Source organism: Cucurbita maxima, unplaced genomic scaffold, assembly GCF_002738345.1.
Source record: "Cucurbita maxima cultivar Rimu unplaced genomic scaffold, Cmax_1.0 Cma_Scf00003, whole genome shotgun sequence".
NCBI classification, from domain to species: domain Eukaryota; kingdom Viridiplantae; phylum Streptophyta; class Magnoliopsida; order Cucurbitales; family Cucurbitaceae; genus Cucurbita; species Cucurbita maxima.
The window spans coordinates 5854537-5875034 of record NW_019272019.1 but is presented as its reverse complement, the minus strand read 5'-3'; the positions used below and the strand labels follow the sequence as shown (position 1 = coordinate 5875034).

The 20498-nt window shown below is 37.8% G+C and overlaps 4 protein-coding genes across 6 annotated transcripts in view; 2 read left to right on the top strand and 2 right to left on the bottom strand.

The window, feature by feature from the left end:
• LOC111477178 (pre-mRNA-processing protein 40A-like) overlaps positions 1-1914 on the bottom strand; it is a 10128-nt gene extending 8214 nt beyond the window's left edge. For both annotated transcript variants that reach the window (XM_023121196.1, XM_023121197.1), the window contains exons 1-3: positions 1644-1914; positions 796-953; positions 87-422 (exon numbers count right to left, since the gene is read on the bottom strand). In XM_023121196.1, coding sequence (XP_022976964.1) covers positions 87-422; positions 796-828 — 369 coding nt within the window. In that variant the 5' untranslated portion in view covers positions 829-953; positions 1644-1914. The remainder of the gene's footprint in view (positions 1-86; positions 423-795; positions 954-1643) is intronic.
• Positions 1915-4816: 2902 nt separating this feature from the next.
• On the top strand, positions 4817-8137 carry LOC111477198 (AP2-like ethylene-responsive transcription factor ANT). Its single transcript, XM_023121230.1, has 9 exons — positions 4817-5249; positions 5330-5822; positions 5912-5994; positions 6119-6127; positions 6204-6292; positions 6364-6437; positions 6892-6942; positions 7193-7269; positions 7427-8137. The coding sequence occupies exons 1-9, from the start codon at positions 5033-5035 to the stop codon at positions 7960-7962; spliced, it is 1629 nt and encodes a 542-aa protein (XP_022976998.1). The 5' UTR covers positions 4817-5032; the 3' UTR covers positions 7963-8137.
• Positions 8138-10663: 2526 nt separating this feature from the next.
• LOC111477236 (transcription factor bHLH74-like) lies at positions 10664-13919 on the top strand. 2 transcript variants are annotated; one of them, XM_023121283.1, is made up of 8 exons: positions 10664-11736; positions 11810-12025; positions 12102-12167; positions 12254-12322; positions 13033-13104; positions 13203-13373; positions 13451-13532; positions 13623-13919. In XM_023121283.1, exons 1-8 carry the CDS (start codon positions 11296-11298, stop codon positions 13643-13645), a joined length of 1140 nt encoding a protein of 379 aa, XP_022977051.1. In that variant the 5' UTR covers positions 10664-11295; the 3' UTR covers positions 13646-13919. The 2 variants fall into 2 exon arrangements, with proteins under 2 accessions (XP_022977051.1, XP_022977052.1); XM_023121284.1 differs by having other exon boundaries at positions 10665-11736; positions 13203-13361.
• A 1206-nt stretch (positions 13920-15125) lies between these two features.
• On the bottom strand, positions 15126-18638 carry LOC111477189 (probable xyloglucan glycosyltransferase 12). The gene is made up of 5 exons (XM_023121220.1): positions 17248-18638; positions 16850-17158; positions 16472-16762; positions 16276-16389; positions 15126-16185 (listed from the first exon to the last, which is right to left on the bottom strand). The coding sequence occupies exons 1-5, from the start codon at positions 18019-18021 to the stop codon at positions 15559-15561; spliced, it is 2115 nt and encodes a 704-aa protein (XP_022976988.1). The 5' UTR covers positions 18022-18638; the 3' UTR covers positions 15126-15558.
• Between the last annotated feature and the right edge of the window lie 1860 nt (positions 18639-20498).

The following is a 20498-nucleotide window of genomic DNA, read 5'->3' as shown; positions in this document are numbered from 1 at the left end:
AATTTTTTTTTTTTTTTTTTTTTTTTTAAATCTATTCAAATTGACAGAAAAGCAAGTAAACAACACATAAAGAAAGTGAGGATTACGGTATATGGTGAAGAAAGAGGTAGTCCATGAGCACCCAAGCCATGCATATGATTATTTGGTGCAGGCACATTTTGCTGGGACTGAGGTGGGACAGAAGTAAGAGGCCTTGTCTGAACATAAGGCATTTGTATAGGCTGGGATGAAGAAGTGATGTAGGTAGGATGGCCAGGCCTTGGAACTAACTGCGGTATTGATTGAGGATATTGATGTGGCTGGACTTGACCAGCTGGCCCTCCAACATTTGAAGAAGATATATTCTGCCCTGCTAACTGGAACTGTTGGGTAGATGATGAAATGAACGTCTGGCCTGGTTGTGCTGGGATAACTGGCCGAAACTGCAGCAGAAAGATCTTAGACACTCATACCATCTCTATAGACATAAAATAGAACATAGTCTTCACCAAATATCAGTACAAATAAGAAACCAAATAAAACCCTGCATGAATCAGTGAACCAGAATTTCAAAGAACATTCACTGAAACGAACAAAAGTGCCAAATACTAATACACCAAAAAGGAAGGAAAAGGGTCCCAGGAATTTCTAAAAATGTAATAATAACTGAACAAACAAAGTAAATGTCTGAGCTCCAGTAGGTAAGTTTAAGCAATCAAATATATACCAAGTAATTCTATATATAAACACAGACTCATGCACATAAAGAGCTAAAATCAGTGATGTCTAGTAAGAACTAAGAGAGGGTTCTGTTACCTGTCCACCTGAGGACTGAGACAGATTTTCCATTTTAGAGCATAACCAAGTTTCAATCTTTGAGCATTGAAAAACGGTAACTAGAGATCACAATACCAACAGATCAGCTAAGCCAACTTCCAGTTGAAGCCCACCAAAAGCAAGAAACAGAGACCCAACTGCAAACAACATAGAAATATTAAAGAAAGCAGGAAGAGAACTAGAAAATATGTCAGAATTTCGTAAACTGAACGTCTCAAAACGCTATTTATGACGAAAAAACCCGTATGGTTAGGCATGAAAATGAACAACAGTTAGATCACGAAGAAGTGAATAAACAACGGAACATCTTGTCCCATCATCTTTCTTGTTTCCTAATACATTCTCAACCTCCAAATTCGTAGCGGGGATAGAAGAAACAAACCAATCGCATGCAGCATGAGTGAGAATATCACCGCACACTTTCACTCTTAAGATTAACAATCTCCAAGAAATCACAATGTTACCGTATAACGGTAAATTGGCATGACGGAGATTTCAGGACAAGAATGACACAGCGGAAATATAATAGACCGATTCACAAGAGACATCGATTCCTATCGAAGGAGTGATGAAGAATACAATTAGCTCCCCGATGCTTCTGCAACCCGAATCATTTTCTTCCACTAGACGTCACTTCCTTGAGGTAAACCGCGGTGTTCTTTAAGAATATAACCAAATATCAATATTTGTGACGAACCCAGCTCCTCGTTAAACATAGTTTTTCAAATCCATTCCCCTTGCCGGAAATTTTCAATGAAGCTAGATGGAAGATGCAGAATCCAATAAACCAAAGCGCCTAGAGATAAAGAGAGAAATAGATTACTCACAGTTACGGCTGTTGATTGAAGTCGCGGTGGGAAAATTGGTGGCGCCAAACCCAGTAGGTAGCGGGTAAGAAACCGGAGTGGTCGGATCACGAAGCTGTGGGTAAAATCGAGTTTTAGGGTTTAAGCGAGGAAGTGGCAGAGATGGGACTGATTGAGAGTACGGGAGAAGTTGAAAGGGGGGGGGGGAGGGTTATCGGCGGCTAAAAAATTATTTACCGTGTTCCAGAATTAACCCCTTTCGGAATGGACTTTACCAAAATTCGCCCTCGCCGATCTATATATAATGGTCGCTATTTGTCGGAACCACCGTTCGTCGGTCAGGCCTTCTGTAAGCTGTCTTTGACTTTCACCGCGAATTCGTTTTTAAGGTTGAATAATAAATTTTTATTCTTGATTTTTAAATTTGACTACAAATTTACCAATTTAAATGTAATGCCAATAAATATAGAAATTAAACAAACGCATATTTTAAAGGTAGAAAACTATAAACACTCCTATATATCTATTTCCATAAATTGATTTTTAACTTAATCTTGAAAGAAAAAAAAAAAAAAAAACTCCAAACACAATTTAAAAAAAATAAAAAATTATCAAACAAAAAGTAAAAATGAATTTCACATTTGAATATTAAAATATATTGAAAATCATGTCTATACAACCAAACCTTGATGCATCTAAGCCACAAATTATAAACAAGAAGTTGTAATCCTTATTGAATTTTACAAAGGTCTAATTCTATAAATATTAGAAGCTTAAGTTACGCCCTTAAATCCACATGCTTCTTTCGTCTACACGGTTCGTTTGGAAACAGGGGAGCTAATCAAACTGTCATCTCGAACCGCCGTCATGTGCTTACAAGACAAATTACCAAACAAGTTCATCCACCCTCCAAACCCAGTTTTATTCTGCTTCAACTTGCAATTCTTCGCATCCTCTCCATTGCTGCACTCTCTGAACGCCGCAAGAAAAGGGTTTTCAAAGACCCCATCTTTCTGCACCTTCTTCTGGCCCTTTCTCGCCGAAGTACACGGCGGTGCCCGCAGCTGCTTTTGCCCCAGAACGTCGTCGTCCAGGCGGTAAAACGGCGGCGCCACTGCTGCCTTGCACTCCCCTGGCTTATTCTCCCACGAGAAAGCCACTCTGCCTCTCGAATGGGTTCTGTTGTTGCAGCTCATCGCTCACCGTTGATCTGCTTAATTCCCGGTATTTGAAATGAAGACACTTTCATTGTTCGGATTTGGTGGTTTTATAGGTCGAGCCCATTATTGTATTTTTATGTTTTTTTCCTGTTCCATACGGCAGTGGATCGCTAAGGACAGATACATAAAAACAGACAGGTGGATGTATCCTCTCCTCCTCAAAGAGAGCGTGGAAGTGGACTCCGTAGAGACCTGACAAACAAGCAAAGCCAAATACTGTGCTCTAAATTAATAAGTCCGTTTAAATTGTTTACTCCATATATGATATTATAAAGTATTTTCCTCTTTTATTTTATTTTGGTGGACAAAAAAGTTATAGTTATTATTGTGATATCTAATATTTACTCCTTATTAAATTCTTATATCTAATGTATAGAATTAAATATGATTATATTAAATGCAATATAATTATAAAACCCGTCAGCCATTCTTATTTGTAGATTAATCTATATTAATTTTAAATATAACATTTTTAATTAAATTTGTTAGTTCATTATCATTTATATTATTTATAATGAAATTGGTAAATGTTACGACAATTTGGGCGATTTGACTACATCAATTTAATATACAACGTTATTAACTAAGATGAAATATGGTTTTTTTATATTATTTTATTTCACAATAGATTATAGTATCGGGTCAATTATTATTTTTATATATATTTTAATGTTTGGTTAAGATTCTAAAATAAAAAATTTACACTAATGTCGCGACTATTTATCTATTTATTGTCCACATTTCACCACTATTTTCTCTTATTTTAAAATTTAAGAGTTGTTTAATTGAATTCCAATGGCATGGATAACCATCCAAGTTTATACTAATAAATATTGTTAATTCTGTATACTCGATCAATACCACAATTTAAAATATGTAGATTTTTATATAAGAATGTTTCATTTTTGTCTCCAACTAACACGTGATCTAACAATTATCTTGAGAGAGTTCCGGTGGATGGAATGGTTGAGTGAGATGACCCCATCCCTACAAGCCAAAGGACAGCTCTTGTTTTTGTCCAAATGTGATGGGTCTAAGGACAGTATTCATGACTGGGTACATAGTTTGTTCTTGTTGGACTTTGTGTGACACTTGTAGCTTAGGATTTTAAGCTGGAAATCAAATAGGCATCAACATTCCAAACACAAAATCGGTTTAAATTTTAAAGATAAACAGATAAAGATCCTTAGGACTGCAACACCCAATGCTCTGCAAACCATGTACGAAAAGATACCAATTTGTCAAATCCACCAGACCTGCCCTTTACTGACTCTGTGATTAAAGCAAAATGAAAAAAAAAACCCAAACCAAAACCATGGCTGCAATAAAGAGATGATACCCATTTTGGTTACCTGACCTCCGCTTGCTCCGCTCTCTCTGCCCTTCGTAAACTCCCTTTAGATTTAGCAACCTTCTGTAATTGGAGAGAGAGAGTGCCAAAAGCGATTGAAAGTAGCCAATAATGTTTCCATTCTCTTTGGCATTAATGGGAAATTGGGTGCTTTTAGAACAGCAAATGCGTCATTAGAGAAGACCCACCTGGTTTCAATTTGTAATTCTTTTTTGAATTTTTTTATCTCAGTTTTGTTTTGTTGGAGACTTTGGAGAAAGACGGAAACGAACCATTCCTTATAAGAAAGTGAAAATTTCTCCTCAGACAGTTTTAAAAATTGTGAGTAAAGTTCAAATGGAACAATATCGGTTAGTGGTGGGTGAGCCAGACATTGGCCGTGTGCCAGTAAAGAGGCTGAGTCCGAAAGGGTGGACATGAGTCAATGTGCTAGCAAGGACGCTAGACCCAAAAGAAATGGATTGGGGAGGATCCGGGCCCTATAGGGGATGCTCTTCCCTGTCTCTACTTTGAAGGGGAAGCCCAAAAAGAAAGCTATTCGGGGTATGTTCTTCTTGTCATTGTGCATTTTAAAAATGTTGTGAGAAAACTTAAAACTAAAGCGCAGGCTGGGACATTTTCTCTCTTAGTTTTTGAGAAATTTTCGTTCTTTTTGTTTGTTTCATATGCACAAAGACTGGGAGAGCATAAGCATTGTTCATTTCCTTCTATGAACTATGCAAAACTTAGCTCTATCATGTATATCATTGAGTGGGAAAACCAAATCAGGAGCTTATTTTGTCTCCAATGATTGAGTTGCTTTGCTAAAACACAATAAGCTTCTGCATAAGTAGAGGGAGATGACTATGGAAGTTACTTCTGAATCTCAGCAACATTCTCTCTACCACCACCAAAGCCAGCCAACTCCAGCAATAGCTATCTCCAACACCATGTCAAATAGCTTCTCAGCTTCCCAGCACTACAATGGTGATTTTCTGTCTCCCCTGTCTGTAATGCCGCTCAAGTCAGATGGGTCTCTTTGTATCATGGACTCAATCAGCAGATCACAAACTCCAGGTCTATTTCTTTCTTCTTATGTCAAATCTTTACTCTGATGAAGCTGTTTTAACCCAAAGTTCATACCGTTTGATGCTTAGAAACATTGCCAAACATCTCCCCAAAACTTGAGGACTTTCTTGGTGGTGCAACTCATGGAAGAGAGACGGCCACAGCTCTAAGCTTAGACAGCAGATATTACAATCAAAATCCTGAGGCTAACTCTGAGAGACAACAAAGTATTCTTCTTCATTCTCAGCGATACTATTCAGGAATGTTCCATTATCCTGCTGAGGATGTCAACAAGGAGTCTCATATTGCAAGTTATTGCTCTGAAATTCGACAAGATATGGAGCAGCGCATCAATGGCTGCTTTGGAGGAGGGAGGAATTGCCAAGACTTGCAGACACTTAGCTTGTCCATGAGCCCTGGCTCTCAGTCTAGTTGTGTTACTACACCAAGCCAAATTTCTCAATCTGGACAAGCCACCATGGAGACAAAGAAAAGGGCTTTGGCTGATCGAAAGCAGCCGGTCCATCGGAAGTCGTTCGACACGTTCGGACAAAGAACTTCACAGTATAGAGGTGTTACAAGGTTGTTCTAAAGTTTCTAATGTTATGCTTGTTTTAGTATAAATCATTTTGAGTTGGTTTAGTGAAATTTTGGTAGTTCTTTGTTATCAGACATAGATGGACCGGTAGATATGAGGCTCATTTGTGGGACAATAGTTGTAAGAAGGAAGGTCAAACCAGGAAAGGGAGACAAGGTTACTCAGATTTTAGACCATTTCCTTGTTGCTTGTCATGTTCCTCCAATGTTTTTGTCTAACTTCAAACCATTTCCTTGTTGCTTGTCATGATCAACTTCCTTATGGATGCTGTCGAATTCAGTTTATCTCGGTAAGCGTTTGTCGAAAAACGTTGCGTTAGGAAGTCAATTACATGGAAGTTTATTGGTAGTTAATTTGAATTTCAGGTGGCTATGATATGGAGGAGAAAGCAGCAAGAGCCTATGATCTTGCAGCTCTCAAGTACTGGGGACCCTCCACACACTTAAACTTCCCAGTATGATATGATTATAGCGTTATTGTCCAGTTATCGTCTTTTGAATTCTTCTGACAATGGTGTTTTTACAGTTGAAGAACTATGAACTTCAAATTGAAGAAATGATGAACATGAACCGCCAAGAATATGTCGCGCACCTGAGAAGGTACTCGAAAAAGTTCGACCTTGTTTCATTTTGTTGTCATACCGTTTGCTCTTCGTATTTCTGTGAGATCCCACATTGGTTCGAGAGGGGAACGAAACATTCTTTATAAGGGTGTGGAAACCTCTCCCTAACCGACGCGTTTTAAAACCTTGAGGGAAAGCCCAAATAACATATGCTAGCAGTGGGCTTAGACTATTACAAATGGTATTAGAGCTAGACGCCGGACAGTGTGCCAGCGAGGACACTGAACTCCTAAAGGGAGTGGATTTTGAGATCCCATATCAGTTGAAGAGGGGAACGAAACATATTTTTATAAGGGTGTGGAAACCTCCCCTAACAGTCGAGCTTTAAAACTTTGAGGGGAAGCCTCTAGAGGAAAATATCTGCTAACGGTGGCTTAGGCTGTTACATTTTTATGGTAGATGGTCTCATTTTTCTGGTTTTTGGTTTGCAGGAAAAGCAGTGGATTCTCGAGGGGAGCTTCCATATACAGAGGAGTAACTAGGTGTGTTTGTAAGATTCAATCAATGTTCTACTTTTTTTTCTTTCTACTTAATATTGTGAGACCCCATATCGATTGGAGAGGGGAACAAAACATTTCTTATAAGGGTGTGGAAACCTCTCTCTAAACCATAAGGCTGACAGCAATACATAACAAACCAAATTGGACAACATCTGTTAATGGTGAGCTTGAGCTATTACATTAATATCGCCGCATTTTGTTTACTAGATCAGTCTTTTGACTGCTTTTTCAGACATCATCAGAATGGGAGATGGCAAGCTCGGATTGGAAGAGTCGCGGGGAACAAAGACCTTTATCTTGGAACATTTGGTTTGTGGAAGTTTCAAGCCGTTAAATTTAGACACTTTTCATATTATGTCCTGAATCTTTAGCTGTGTTCTTTGCTAGCTATGAGTCTATAACACTTGACCAATCCAATTTTGTTAGCTTAGTTATCATCTATCCTTTGCGTTATAATGATGTCCAGGCACACAAGAGGAAGCTGCAGAAGCATATGACATAGCAGCTATCAAGTTCCGTGGCATAAACGCCGTGACAAACTTCGACACTTCAAGGTACGACGTAGAAAGGATCATGGCAAGCAGTAGCCTCCTTTCAGGAGAATTTGCCAGACGAAATAGAGAGCACAAACCAACCAATGCCATCAAACATGAAGAACCAAAGCAGAACATCCCTCGAACCGATCCCGCGGAAGTATACAACAACAATTTAGATTGGAGGACGGTATTCCACGACAACCTGCTGCTGGATCCAAGCGCAAGCATTGAATCCACAGACCAAAAGTCCATGGCCTCGAGCGGCGGATACCTGAATAATCTGATCGGAGTCGTCGTCGAAACTGAAGGTTCAAGCAAGTACAAGGCTCACTTCTCCAATGCTTCATCTGTGGTGAGCAGCTTGAGCAGCTCAAGGGAAACTAGTCCTGACAAGCCAAATGGCTCCTCCTGGTTCCATTTGGAAGCAATGGAAGAAGTATATGGCTCCCATCACCACCGCAAATGAGGCCAGCTCCTATTTCTTTGCCTGTTGTGTCAACTGTTGTTTGGAATGATGCCTAAGACAAAGCTTCGTTCCATGTCCTCTCTTCATTGTTAAAAAAACATGTAATGAACTGTCAGAACTGCACTCACGAACACAAGAATCTAATCCAAATCCAATCCACCTTGTTTTCCTCGAATCTTTTGGCTCCAAATTCTAAGCAGGCGGGAAAAAATAATTCATTCAAGCAATGCAACATAATAATTGAGTGTGCTTTTCATTATTTCTTTTGAATGGGATGTACAAATCCATCTCACAGCCATTGCCAATAATGCAACCAGGCCATGGCCTTGACCAAAGCCTCATTTTCATTATTTCATTATTTCATGTTCTTAGAAGACACGTTTTTTAAAACTGTAAAGCTGATGATGATACGTATCATGCAAATTTGCTAGTTGTGGACTTGAATTGTTACAAATATTGGAGCCAAATGTCGAGAGGTATGCCTGCAAGGACGTTGGTCTCCAAGGGAGGTGGATTGTGAGATCCTGCGTCGGTTGGAGAGTGGAATGGAACATTCTTTATAAAAATGTGGAAATCTATTCCTAGCATGCACGTTTTAAAACTGTGATGCTGACAGTAATACGTAACGGGCTAAAATGGACAATATCTACTAGTGGTGGCTTAGGGTAATACACTCTTAGTCTACAGGCCCATCATTATCGCCATTCCAACTTTGTTTCTTAGTTAAAGGCGACACAACGCCACCACTTTTACTGTTGTTTATCAAACAAACGAAGAAGAGTTCAACTAATTCTGGAAATTGACAGCAAATTTTCTTTAAAGAAAGAGACAACTGGTTTGCATAATAAGGTGTATGTATGTGTGTGCGCTGTTATAAGCAAAAAATGGAGGGAGATTCTTGGGTCTTTGAAATTCCAGTTTTGCCATAATTTGATGGATTATTGGAGGAATGGGGTATCACTATTTTGCTTTCTTTGTGTAAACACTAAACAAATGTCAAGTGGGTCTCATTGGTGGGGTTCCCACGTGTGTAACCCCTATTTCTGCACGAGTCACCAACTGCCATCTCCATTATTTTAAAACTCAAATATTTTTTTTAGGATGTTTGATATAAGTAGTAAAAAATTTAATTTTTTTAGGTTAAATTAATACAAATATATGTAATTTACTTCAAAAAAAAAAAAAAAAACCTTTAAAACTTTATAAAGTTTAAAAATATCCTTTATTCTTGGATTTAAAAAATACTCATAAAATTTTAAAATAACACTAACACTATTTACGTTTAACAAAATAATAATAATAATAATCATCTATCAACCTATTTGATAATGAATAGTTATTAAATTATTAGGGTTGAATGAGCTAATCCAATAAGCGACACTTTGATCTAAGGAGTGAAGCTCGAGAATTGGGCTATGGAATTACCTATTGGAAAAGTCACATTGGGCTTGGGCCAATGACGATTTTGGGCCTATAGTTCTTTGGGCCAGCCCAAATTAAGGTGACTAAGTGTGTGGCGTTTGTTTTGATGGGCAACTTTTTTTTTTTTTTTTTTTTTTTTTTTTTTTTTTTTTTTTTTTTTACTTTTTAGAGAGAGAGAGTGAGAGATGGGGTTGCTTTCTGTAAAGAAAAGGAAAAGAGAAAAACTTTCTTCAAAAGTGTGATGGAATGAAGCATCAAGCATGGGCGGAGATTAGCTTTGAAAAGTAACATGTTTTAAAACAAAGTTCCATTCCTTAATTAATTTATTATTTTAAACTTTTGATTTAGGGCCATTAATTTCAATCTCGTGTATTCCAATTTTTTAATTATATATTTGTATTATTTACTCTTATTCTCAATCATCTTTTACTCAAACAAAGTATACCATAGAGTCTCTCCTAAGCCCAATAGAATCTTCAAGCAGCCTCCTCTTAACCGAGACTTGACTCTTTTTCTCTCAAGTTCTCAAATAAAATACATCATTTGTTCGACAATTGAGTTATTTTTACTGCACATTTTATGACATGACTCTGATAACATGTTAAGAATTACGACTCCTTGCAATAATATGATATTGTCTACTTTTGAGTATAAATTTTCATGACTTTACTTCAGGTTTTTTTAAAATGGTTCGTAACAATAAAGTTGTATTCCTTACTTATAAATTTACTATTGGTATAGAAACGAGGAATGATGTGAAGTGAGAAGGGAGAGTGATAAGTTTGATGTAGCATCACAATCAATCATGCATCTTCTTTATAATACTATTGACTAACCACTCCTACTTCAGCTGGGTCCTCACATCAACCGAGAAATATACATAATATAATATTATATATAGAGGAATAGATTTAGGAAGCACAGTGGGTGGTGTTGACCAGAGGTTTGACTGGGGGTGGGTGGGTGGCTGGCGATTGGCTGTGACTAGAAAGAAGATGCAGACAGACGGGAAGAGTATAGCTGGAAATGGAAGAGCAGGACAAGCAAGTAAATTTTGATGATTAGATTCCAATATTCCATATGTTTCTAACCCCAAAGCACTCTTAATCAAAACAAAACAAAACAAAACAAACCAAATCACAGGCTTACAGCTGTTTCTATCATTAAATAAGTTTAAACCTCCTTTTTCCTTTTTTTTCTACTCCAAATTGGCTCATTCTTACCATTTCATTCTTAATCTAACGGAACAGAAATGGAAGAACCAAGCTCCGGGGCTTCTACACAAGAGCACACACTAATCTTGATCAGATTATGATACTCATTCACATTCAGACCTCCAATTTTAATACCCTGTTTCTTGGTTCTAGCTACCCGGATTGATATCTCCAAACCCTGTGTCTGCTACTCACCTTTGTTCTTCTTGTGTTCTTCCTGTTTTAAGCAAAAACAAAAGGAGGCTTCTCAAATCAATCATATTTGGGCATTTGATTGGATGGAGAACTTGGAAAATGTTTTTCTTCCATACCCAAAAGTGAAAAGGGAATCTGCTTTCCTTTTACTGCATTCATGAGCTGTTTCATAGCTAATCTCATTGTTTCTTCTCCACTTTATACTCTCAAAGCTTCACTTTCTTGTGTTAGCCCCCCAAATATATATATATATTTTTTGCTTCCCTTTCCTTTTTGCATTTGAACGCAGCGGAACAGAGCAAGCTTCTTCTACACCTTCATGGGGATGCTGCTTTTACTTTAACGCCTTATAAAGCTGCAAACCCTACTACATTTTGTTCTTTGTTTACACTCGCAAGATATCACCCTCCCCCCCAACTCTGGTCAAAACCGCCTTTCCTCTTTCATTTTTTTTTTTTAAGGTTTTGTTTTCCCCTCTTTGGAAGTAAGGTTAGCTCGTGAAATGGGTGATCTCGAAAACGACGAAATGGGTTTTCGAAATTCAAACGAGGGGTTACGGAATTGTTCATCTTCCGACAAAATTCCAGGAACAATGGCGATGGGGTCTTTCTTTGGGTCTGGTTGGGATCCAATGGTTTCTTCCCATGGCGAATTTTCAAATTCTTTTCCTGTTGTCTTGGAGAGCCATGGAGGGAGTGGGACGACACAGGGTGTTCATTATCCGACAGATTTGGGGTTTGGCAATGGGAATTATTCCGACATGTTTGGTTCTTTTGGTGTTGCCGGGCAGATTCTTGGTGGGTGTTCTTCCAATTACAGAAATGGAGGAACCACGGAGAAGTTATTACCACTATCAGGTGAAGAAACTGCTGCAGGATCACCAAATGGTAAACTCAGAAAACGAGCCCTTGACTCCACTTTCCCATTTAGCCAACCAAACAAGGTAACATTGATGAATCTCTAATCATTTATCTCTCTTGTTCATCATTTTAATTGCAAATCATGCCATTGACCAGAAATCTGAAGTGAAATTGAAGAAGGATGTTTCTGGAGACAGTTCCAGTACACAGGAAGAGAAGAACGCAGAAATGGAGCAGAATTTAGGTGGTAAGGCAACTGGAAAACAAGCTAAAGAGAAGAACAATGATAGCACAGAAGCTCCCAAGGAGAATTACATTCATGTGCGAGCTAGAAGAGGGCAAGCCACAAACAGCCATAGCCTTGCTGAGAGGGTAACTTTCTATGAACTTTTGAAGTAAAATGTTGTTGTTTAGTTGTGTTAGACGTTTGAAACACTTTGGCCAATAGGTGAGGAGGGAGAAGATTAGTGAGCGGATGAGATTGCTTCAAGAGCTTGTTCCTGGATGCAATAAGGTAGCTTGGTTCAATTGATTTTGTGAGTTTCTTTGCCTGTGGGATCTTGATTTATACTCGAACTCGGATTGGTTTTTGTCTCTTAGATTACTGGAAAGGCTGTTATGCTTGATGAGATTATCAACTATGTTCAGTCACTGCAACAGCAGGTTGAGGTATGTGTTTAACATTCACACAAGTTTGGATGGATTGAATATATCTTCATTTGCAGTATTACTGTTAGGTAATATGTGAGATTCCATGTCAGTTGGAAGGGAACAAAGTATTCCTTATAAAGGTGTGGAAATCTCTAGTAGACGCGTGTCAAGATCTTGAGGAGAAGTCCCAAAGGAAAAACCCAAATGAGACATTATCTGTTAGTAGTGGGTTTAAACGGTTACAAATGGTATTAGAGTCAGACACTGGGCGGTGTGCCAGCGAGGACACTGGGCTTCAAGGGGGGTGGATTGTGAGATCCCACGTCAGTTAGAGAGGAGAACAAAACATTCCTTATAAGCGCGTGAAAACCTCTCCCTAGTACTCGCGTTTCACAACCTTGAGGAGAAGCATGAAGGGAAAACCCAAAAAGAACAATATTTACCAGGGATGGGCTTAAGCTATTAGAAATAGTATTAGAGCTAGATACCAGGCGGTGTGCCAGCGAGGACATTGGGCCCCCAAGGGAGAGTGGATTATGAGAACCCACATCGGTTGGAGAGGATGAAGCATTTCTTATAAGGGTGTGGAAACCTCTCTCTAGTAAACGTGTTTCAAAACCTTGAGGGAAAGCCCGAAAGGGAAAGCCAAAGACGACAATATCTACTTGTGGTAGGTTTAAACCGTTACATAATCTCAAATGAAGTTGTGTGATTATACTTTTCTGCAGTTTTTGTCAATGAAACTTGCTACTGTCAACCCAGACGTGAACGTCGATATCGAAAGGATTTTATCCAATGATGTAAGTTCATAGTCAGTCTTGGATGCTAAGAATGTTAAGAATGTGTAAGATTTAGTCTACAAACCATTTTGAATTGGTATAACTTTTGTTTTGAGTAGATTTTCCACGCACGAGGCAGCATCGGAACTGTTCTTGGATATGATCCCGGGTTGAGCGCGGTTTCCCCGGTCCCTCCTCACCGAATATTTCAGCTCCAGGGGACGATGTCAAATATGCCAACCAACACCACATTCACACAGTTTCCTCCTTTGCCTCAGGTAGCTAACTTGGTAATCCTCTGAACGATGATGATGCAATTCTGTTGTTTTGTGTTCAACAACATTAATCGAAACGCATTTACGCACAGACCGTGTTAGAAAGCGATATTCAAAGTCTTCTTCAAATGGGATTCGACTCGAGTTCGGGCACTCACAATTTGGAACCAAATGGTATTCATTCTTCTTCATGATCCAATAAATTTGCATTGTGAAGCTCCAAAGGTACAGATGGTTGATCTATAATTCATCTGGCAATGACAGGGCGGTTTAAACCAGAGCGCTAACTTCTTGCAAAGGGCGGTTGAGATGTTTTCTAGTTGACAGAGAAAAAAAAAAAGCATTAAAATCTGTATAGGATTCAGTTTCTAACTATTGTTCTTCGAATTTTAGCAGAAGAAGATGATTAATAGCGCAGCAGATAAGGAATGTAAATTTAGATTTTGTGGGCGAGGCTGATTACAATTGGTTTGAATTTCATCCTTGTATGACCAACAAAGCAGAAGCTTGTTTTTTGCCTTAATTATATCATATTTTCAATTCAAACATCCATTTTATTAATGTTGTTCAAATTCTCGTACATAAATTAAATTTTAATTTAAAAATTAAAAAATTAGATACTTGAAAGACCAACTTTAAAATATGATTAAAAATAAAATTACTATATATCTTTAGATCTCATGAATCTAATTTCTTCGAAATACGACATTTTATTAATCTAATTTCTTAAAAAATGATGCAATAATAAGATTCACATTTGCACTTAATGTGACTCAATAATTTATGTATTGGCTTTTTTATTGTTTCAATTATTGTTGAAATTGAATTAATTGGCCACACGAACTAAATAATTAAAATTAAAAAAAAAAAAAAAAAAAACTTCTGTTTTCCGTCTATTATTTTGTTTGTTTTATTTTCCTTTTTTAAGGAAATTTTCTTCTTTTTTTAGTTCAATTAACAGGCTGGATAAATTTGTTACTATATTCTGTCCTCACACTAACAACTTTTTTCTTTATATATTTTGGAAATTAACTGGATGAGTTAATGGATGGGATAAAATTTAATTACAATATTACTTTGGTAAGAAAGTTGGGTCATTTTTTAAGCTTCATTCTGTTCTTTAAAATTTTTCGTGTTAGTTTTTGTTCTTTAAAATTTTTAAAGAACTCCATATTGGCTAATTAATCGCAAGATCATGGTGTCCTGAGTATGTAATAATCGATGTGGGATTTCAACGTGGAATCTTCCTTCATTTTATTTTATTCTAGGATAATAGATAAATAGATAAATAAAAATATCATATAAAATGATCTTCCTTCATTTTATTTTATTCTAGGATAATCTGTCCTGTGAGATGATATGGGTAATTGAGAAGGACAAGACAAGAGGATGTGTGTGGGGATCGTTCTTGGCACCCCAGGCGGCGGGGGCAACGATGCGATGAATGTGTTGAAGAATTTAAAGAACATAAGCGGCAAGTTCAGCTTTTCTGCGTCTGCCGAACATTATATTTCCAACTGTCATTCGCCTCACCGATTCATTTAGTATAGCAGACAATAATTAAAGATGGTAATAATAATAAATAATCATAACAATAACCGAAAAGCATATCTTCAATGAATTTCATTTGGAGACAGCAAAAGACAGCTTTGAAACTTTTCGGCTCCCCGCCGCGTGTAGTCAGCAAGTCCGCTCCCACAGTCGGGTGTCATTTTTCGAGTTTCAAAAGCACCAATCACGAACGAATAACTCCCAACCCGCCGAAAGCAACAAGAACACAAGAAACTATCATTAAATATGAACCAAATATTTCTGTCAGTTTCATCCAACAGTTGCCTAATATCTCCTTGTTTTGATGTTTTTGATGTTCAATTTTTTGTTCTTACAGAAAGTATCGAAAAACAAACGAATCGAAACAACATTAAAAGAAACAAAAAGAAGACCTACATATAGATACACCGGATGAGCTTCGCCATTTGACATAAGCATCTCTCCAATATTGTCGTTTGTTTGTGTCCATATAATACTCTATTATCTCGACTGTACCGAGTGAAATGGCCTTGACATTCTTCACTACAGGGATTCATTCTCTGATGCCCTGTTGATCCATTGTGGTTGTCTTTTTTTCCCATTTCACCATTGTTTTTCTCTAATGATTTCCTTGTGTTCTTTTCCTACAGAATCCATCTATTTATACAAATCAACCTATCTGTTCGCCGACCAAGTCCAACCCGACCAGCAGGAACGAGATCCCCTGGAACAACAAGAAGTAGAAATGGATTCCTTGTGCAGACAGAAGGCTCCGTGCCGAGGCAGTTAGGAGGAGGAAAGCTAATGCGAGCTCTTTCACGTATATTCGGTTGTGCTTCTTTCGCAAGGAGCCTTTCTGCTCTTGCTTCTCAAATTCTTCCTTCATCTCTTCTAGGTCGGGCGCCGAAGTCCCTCTCTGATGCTTCTGCTCTCTCTCTACCAAGGAGACGAGATCACCCTCCGAGGATCGGCCAGATTTCTTCGTAACAACCCATTCGTAGGCACTACCGAGCTGGAAGAGGCCTGAGATCATGGCATTGAACTTGGTGACTGACATTGTGTTCTCAAAAAGGAGGTAAGGGACAATGAAAGGGAAGGATTTTGGGGCAGGCAGAATGTTTAGAAACGACATCATGGCTGGGATATAGCAGACAACCCAAAAGGGTAGCTCGGCCTCGGGAACGAACATTGTCATCGGGAGAATTATGCAGAAAAGTGTAAACGAATAGAAGGGCAGTATCAATTTTCTGAGCAAAAAGAAGAGGAAGATTAAGTTGAACTTCTTCCATACACTAATCTGCATTGAATCAGTTATATAAGACAAATACATAAGCAATTTGATTAAGAGAAACTCTATAACAAAAGAACAATTGCACGACGACGATACCTTCGATCGAATAATAGCAGGCAGACAAAGGCGAAACAACTGCATTGGGCCAGAATGCCATCTATGTTGTTGTTTTCTATAAGCTTCATAAGATTCTGGTAGCTCACACTGGCACTGATTATGCAGAAATAATAAGTATATTATACTCATGTCATAAACTAGTTACTCATATCATGAACTTAACAAAGATTAGTACCTCGACGTCGTTTAGGAATATGAATTTCCATCCATGAAGATGAGCACGAACGGCGATATCCATGTCCTCGACGGTGGTCCTTTCCAACCACCCACCGGCGTCCTCAAGAGCTTTGATCCTCCACACACCAGCCGTGCCATTGAAGCCAAAGAAGTTGAGGAAGACACTGTTGACTTGCTGCTCTACTTCAAAATGGAAAGCTAAATTGATGTTCTGCAGCCTGGTTAGCAAGTTCTCGTCCCTGTTCACAAAAGACCACCTTGCTTGAACCAACCCCAGCTCTTCATTGTCCTGAGTGCCATTCAAATAGAGAGTTAACAGTGTTCTAAGAACAATCTAATAACTCAGTTCATGGCTTACAAAAACAGCCTAATATACCTTGAAATGAGGAACAGTTCTTTTAAGGAAATCGGGTGTCGGTTGAAAATCAGCGTCGAAAATGGCAACGAATTCGTAGTCTTTGACATAGCTACAATTCATAGCGGATTTGAGGTTGCCAGCCTTGTAACCATCTCGAATGACTCGATGACGATAAACAATGTTGGCACCTTCTTGCTGCCATTTATGAACCTCCTCTTTAATCAGCAATTGGGTAGTTGGATCATCAGAATCATCAAGAACTTGAATCAACAGATTGGTTTTTGGCCAGTCCAAATTGCAGATAGCAGCAATTGATTGCTGATAAACCTGAGAAAAAGCCGCAAATTCAGTTTGTTCAATAAGAACTAAACCAATTACAATGGCAGAAGCAGAAGACATTAAGAACAAAACCTCACCTCTTTTTCATTGCACATGGGGATCTGAACAAGAACCATTGGGAAATAGCCCTTCTCGCCGGATTCAAGGTCTTCATCTCCAGGTTTAAGAACTGGTTGAATTTTCTTGAATCGGATCCAGAAACAACCCAAACATAAGATTAAACGATCCAAGCTTTGACTGATGAACAGTACGACACAGGCATTGGTTAAGAATTGCAGAGGAGGAGCTAAATAATCCACTCGAATCGATACCCACTGAGAGTAAATCCAACCAAAAGCTCCTTTGAAACCCCAAGGTGATGCCCAGAGATAATCCAATTGAAAGTTTGGAGTACCGAAATGCCAGCCCTTGAAGAAGGCCGCCACCTCAAAACCCAACAGAAGCACCGACAGCCATAAAAACACCTTGATACAAGAATAGAATCTCGTTTTCACTGTCGGGTTCTCTTTACCAGTGACGTCATTGTCGGCGTCGGCGTCGTCCTCGTCAGTCCGGCCCGAAGCAACGCGGCGTCTTACAGTGGCGACAAGGTCCACCATTGCAGAGCCAATGGAGGTTAAACAACCGGCGGCCTTGTGGGCCTTGAGGAGGAGGACCCACGTGAGTTGTTTAGCGTTTTTCCCTCGGGCTTTCTCTCTGGTCCGGCCCGTTGGCGACTCACCCGCGATGAGAAAATCATCCTTCGACGGACCCTCGAGCTCAACCATCGACCAATTTGGATTCTCCATCTTAACAACAACAGGGGTTCCTCTGCGAGTGTCTTTTCCCCACCAATCAAACGAGGGCGCCATTTTCGAACGGCGATCTCAAAACCCCAGTTGAAGAAACCCGATTTTCAGACCTCAAAACGCACCCTCCACCTCCTCCTCCCAAACCGATCGAGAAATGGAAAAAGACCCACAAAACAAAACAAAAAATGGGCAACAAAATGGCTATGGCCCTGATCTCAATGTGGGAGAAAGCGCAAAGAGAGAAGAAAAAAAATACTTGGAAAGAAGGAAAGTAGACGCGTGGTGAAGAATGCAGCAGTGGCCTTCTCTAAATCATTGCGACATTCGGTGAGAACTTATACGAGAGAAGTATCCAAAGGAGGAAGAATGAGATGAAGCCGAGATGTGTCCAAATGAGCTTCCATTCATTAACAGCTTGCACAAAAGGTCGCGAAGGTAACAAGAAGGAACACAACGATGGGCGCGCGAGGGATTCAGAAATGGAATGGTTACAGCTCAGCACGTCTTTGAATTTTGATAAGAATTTTCAGAAATTCAAAAAAAAAAAAAAAAAGGAACCCAGTGCACGTTCTTTCAAGTCAAATCATAAACCTTATGAAAACGATCTGTTTTACTGGGATGAGAAAGCGGGAATCAAAAAATTCCAGAGATCTTGTTTCTTTCTTCAAATCCCCATCTCATTAAACTCCAAAAAAATTATTCGCAAATGGCAGATTGAATTATATCACGGAGTTTCCCCCCTATAAGCATTTGAGGAATATTAAATTATTTGTTCTAAATAAATAATACAATTCAATTATTTGTTCACAATATTAAAACCACTATTCAATTAACCCTCCTCCTCAAACATCCAACACAAAGAACACGAGAAAAGTAAATACTTCACTGTAATTACTTCCTTTTATTTACTTTTACAGTGAGAAAGAATACTTACAGAGATACGCGAGCAATTACAGCCTACAGGGACAGGGATTCTTTGCGACCCATTTTTATGTTCTAGGGTGGCCCTCTTCGCTTGTTGATAAATCAAAAGGACTAACCTTTTATCCTTTTCAATTTGGTTCTTTATCGTAAAAACGTCGAATTTACCATCTAGCCCTCACCCACAGCGCGTCCTATACAAGTGGATAATGCTGTAAAATTTATTTCATTTGAGTATTAACTCGTTCACAGAGGATCACACGCCAGCACTGCAGCTGCAGAGGCAGCTGTAATGTTTTCGAATATATTCGACTTTCCTAATTTGCCCTCTTACCAGATTAATGCACCGACAACTTTTAGTCAAACTGGTGCAAACCGAAATGAGGGTATTATCGGGATTTCAATAAAAAAGAATCACGATAATAATAAAGGTTCTACTTTTTTGTAATATTAAATTACAAAATAATATATATGTATATACACCATAACTTTACTGATTTGTTTATATATATATTTATATTAAGTCTCAATTTTAGATCAAACTTGAGACTTAAAATATTGGCAATATTTGAGTCCCACTTTTTATTTAATACTCTAATTTATTTATATTTTAATTTCAAATTTAAAGTATTAATTATACGAACTAAATTAATAAAATGTTCTTAAAATTTGCACTCCTTAAGCTTCAAATAAAATTTTAAAAATACCCATGCTTGCGGTACTCCCGCGACTCGGGACCAGGCAGCCTAAAGTGGGATCGCATCAGACTTTGTCTTAAGATCCAACTGATGGAAAGGAAAAGGTTGATGTGCGTCTGAGATGTGTTTTCACAAGCGGTATCGCGAGAATTCGTACTTATAGGATATACTGGAACATTCTCCAATCTAACCTTACAAACTCAGTAATCCTTTCACATTGGAAAAGTAAGAGCGGCTTCATGATAAGGGGTAAAACCGACATTTAACTGCAAAAATATTCAAATTTTGAAGAGGCTGTTTTGAACCAAACAAATTTTTAAAAACGATTCCGTTATGTTTGGTAAATTACTATTTTACTCCCTCAATTTTGATTTTACTTTCCTTCTCATAATTTCATTATTTCAAGAATTTGAAACTATTCCATTTAAAATTATTTTGTTAAAAAAAATTGTGTATTTATCCAACAATACCGTTACCACAAATATCTGAATACTTTACATATGAGAGTAATCTACATTATTCATTTTTATACAATAACTTATATATTAATTTAATATAATTTGAGTTACGTTATTATTAACTTAAAATTTTATCTTTATATAGATTTTAGTTTGTAAGTATTATAGTTTAAAATACTATTTGGGTCATTGTATTTTCCTCTAATTTCAATCCATTTTAAATTTAGTTCTTATGGTTTTAATAAATCTTAAAATTTAATTTTAAGAAAAATGGTTAAATAATAATGACGGTTTAGTGTAAGAAAAAAAAACACGTTCATAAATATATTTTTACCGCATTATAAATGGATACACATAGATACTAGTTTTTTTTTTTTTTTTTTTTTTTTTTTTTTTTTTTTTTTTTTTTTTTTTTTTTTTTTTTTTTTTTTTTTTTTTTTTTTTTTTTTTTTTTTTTTTT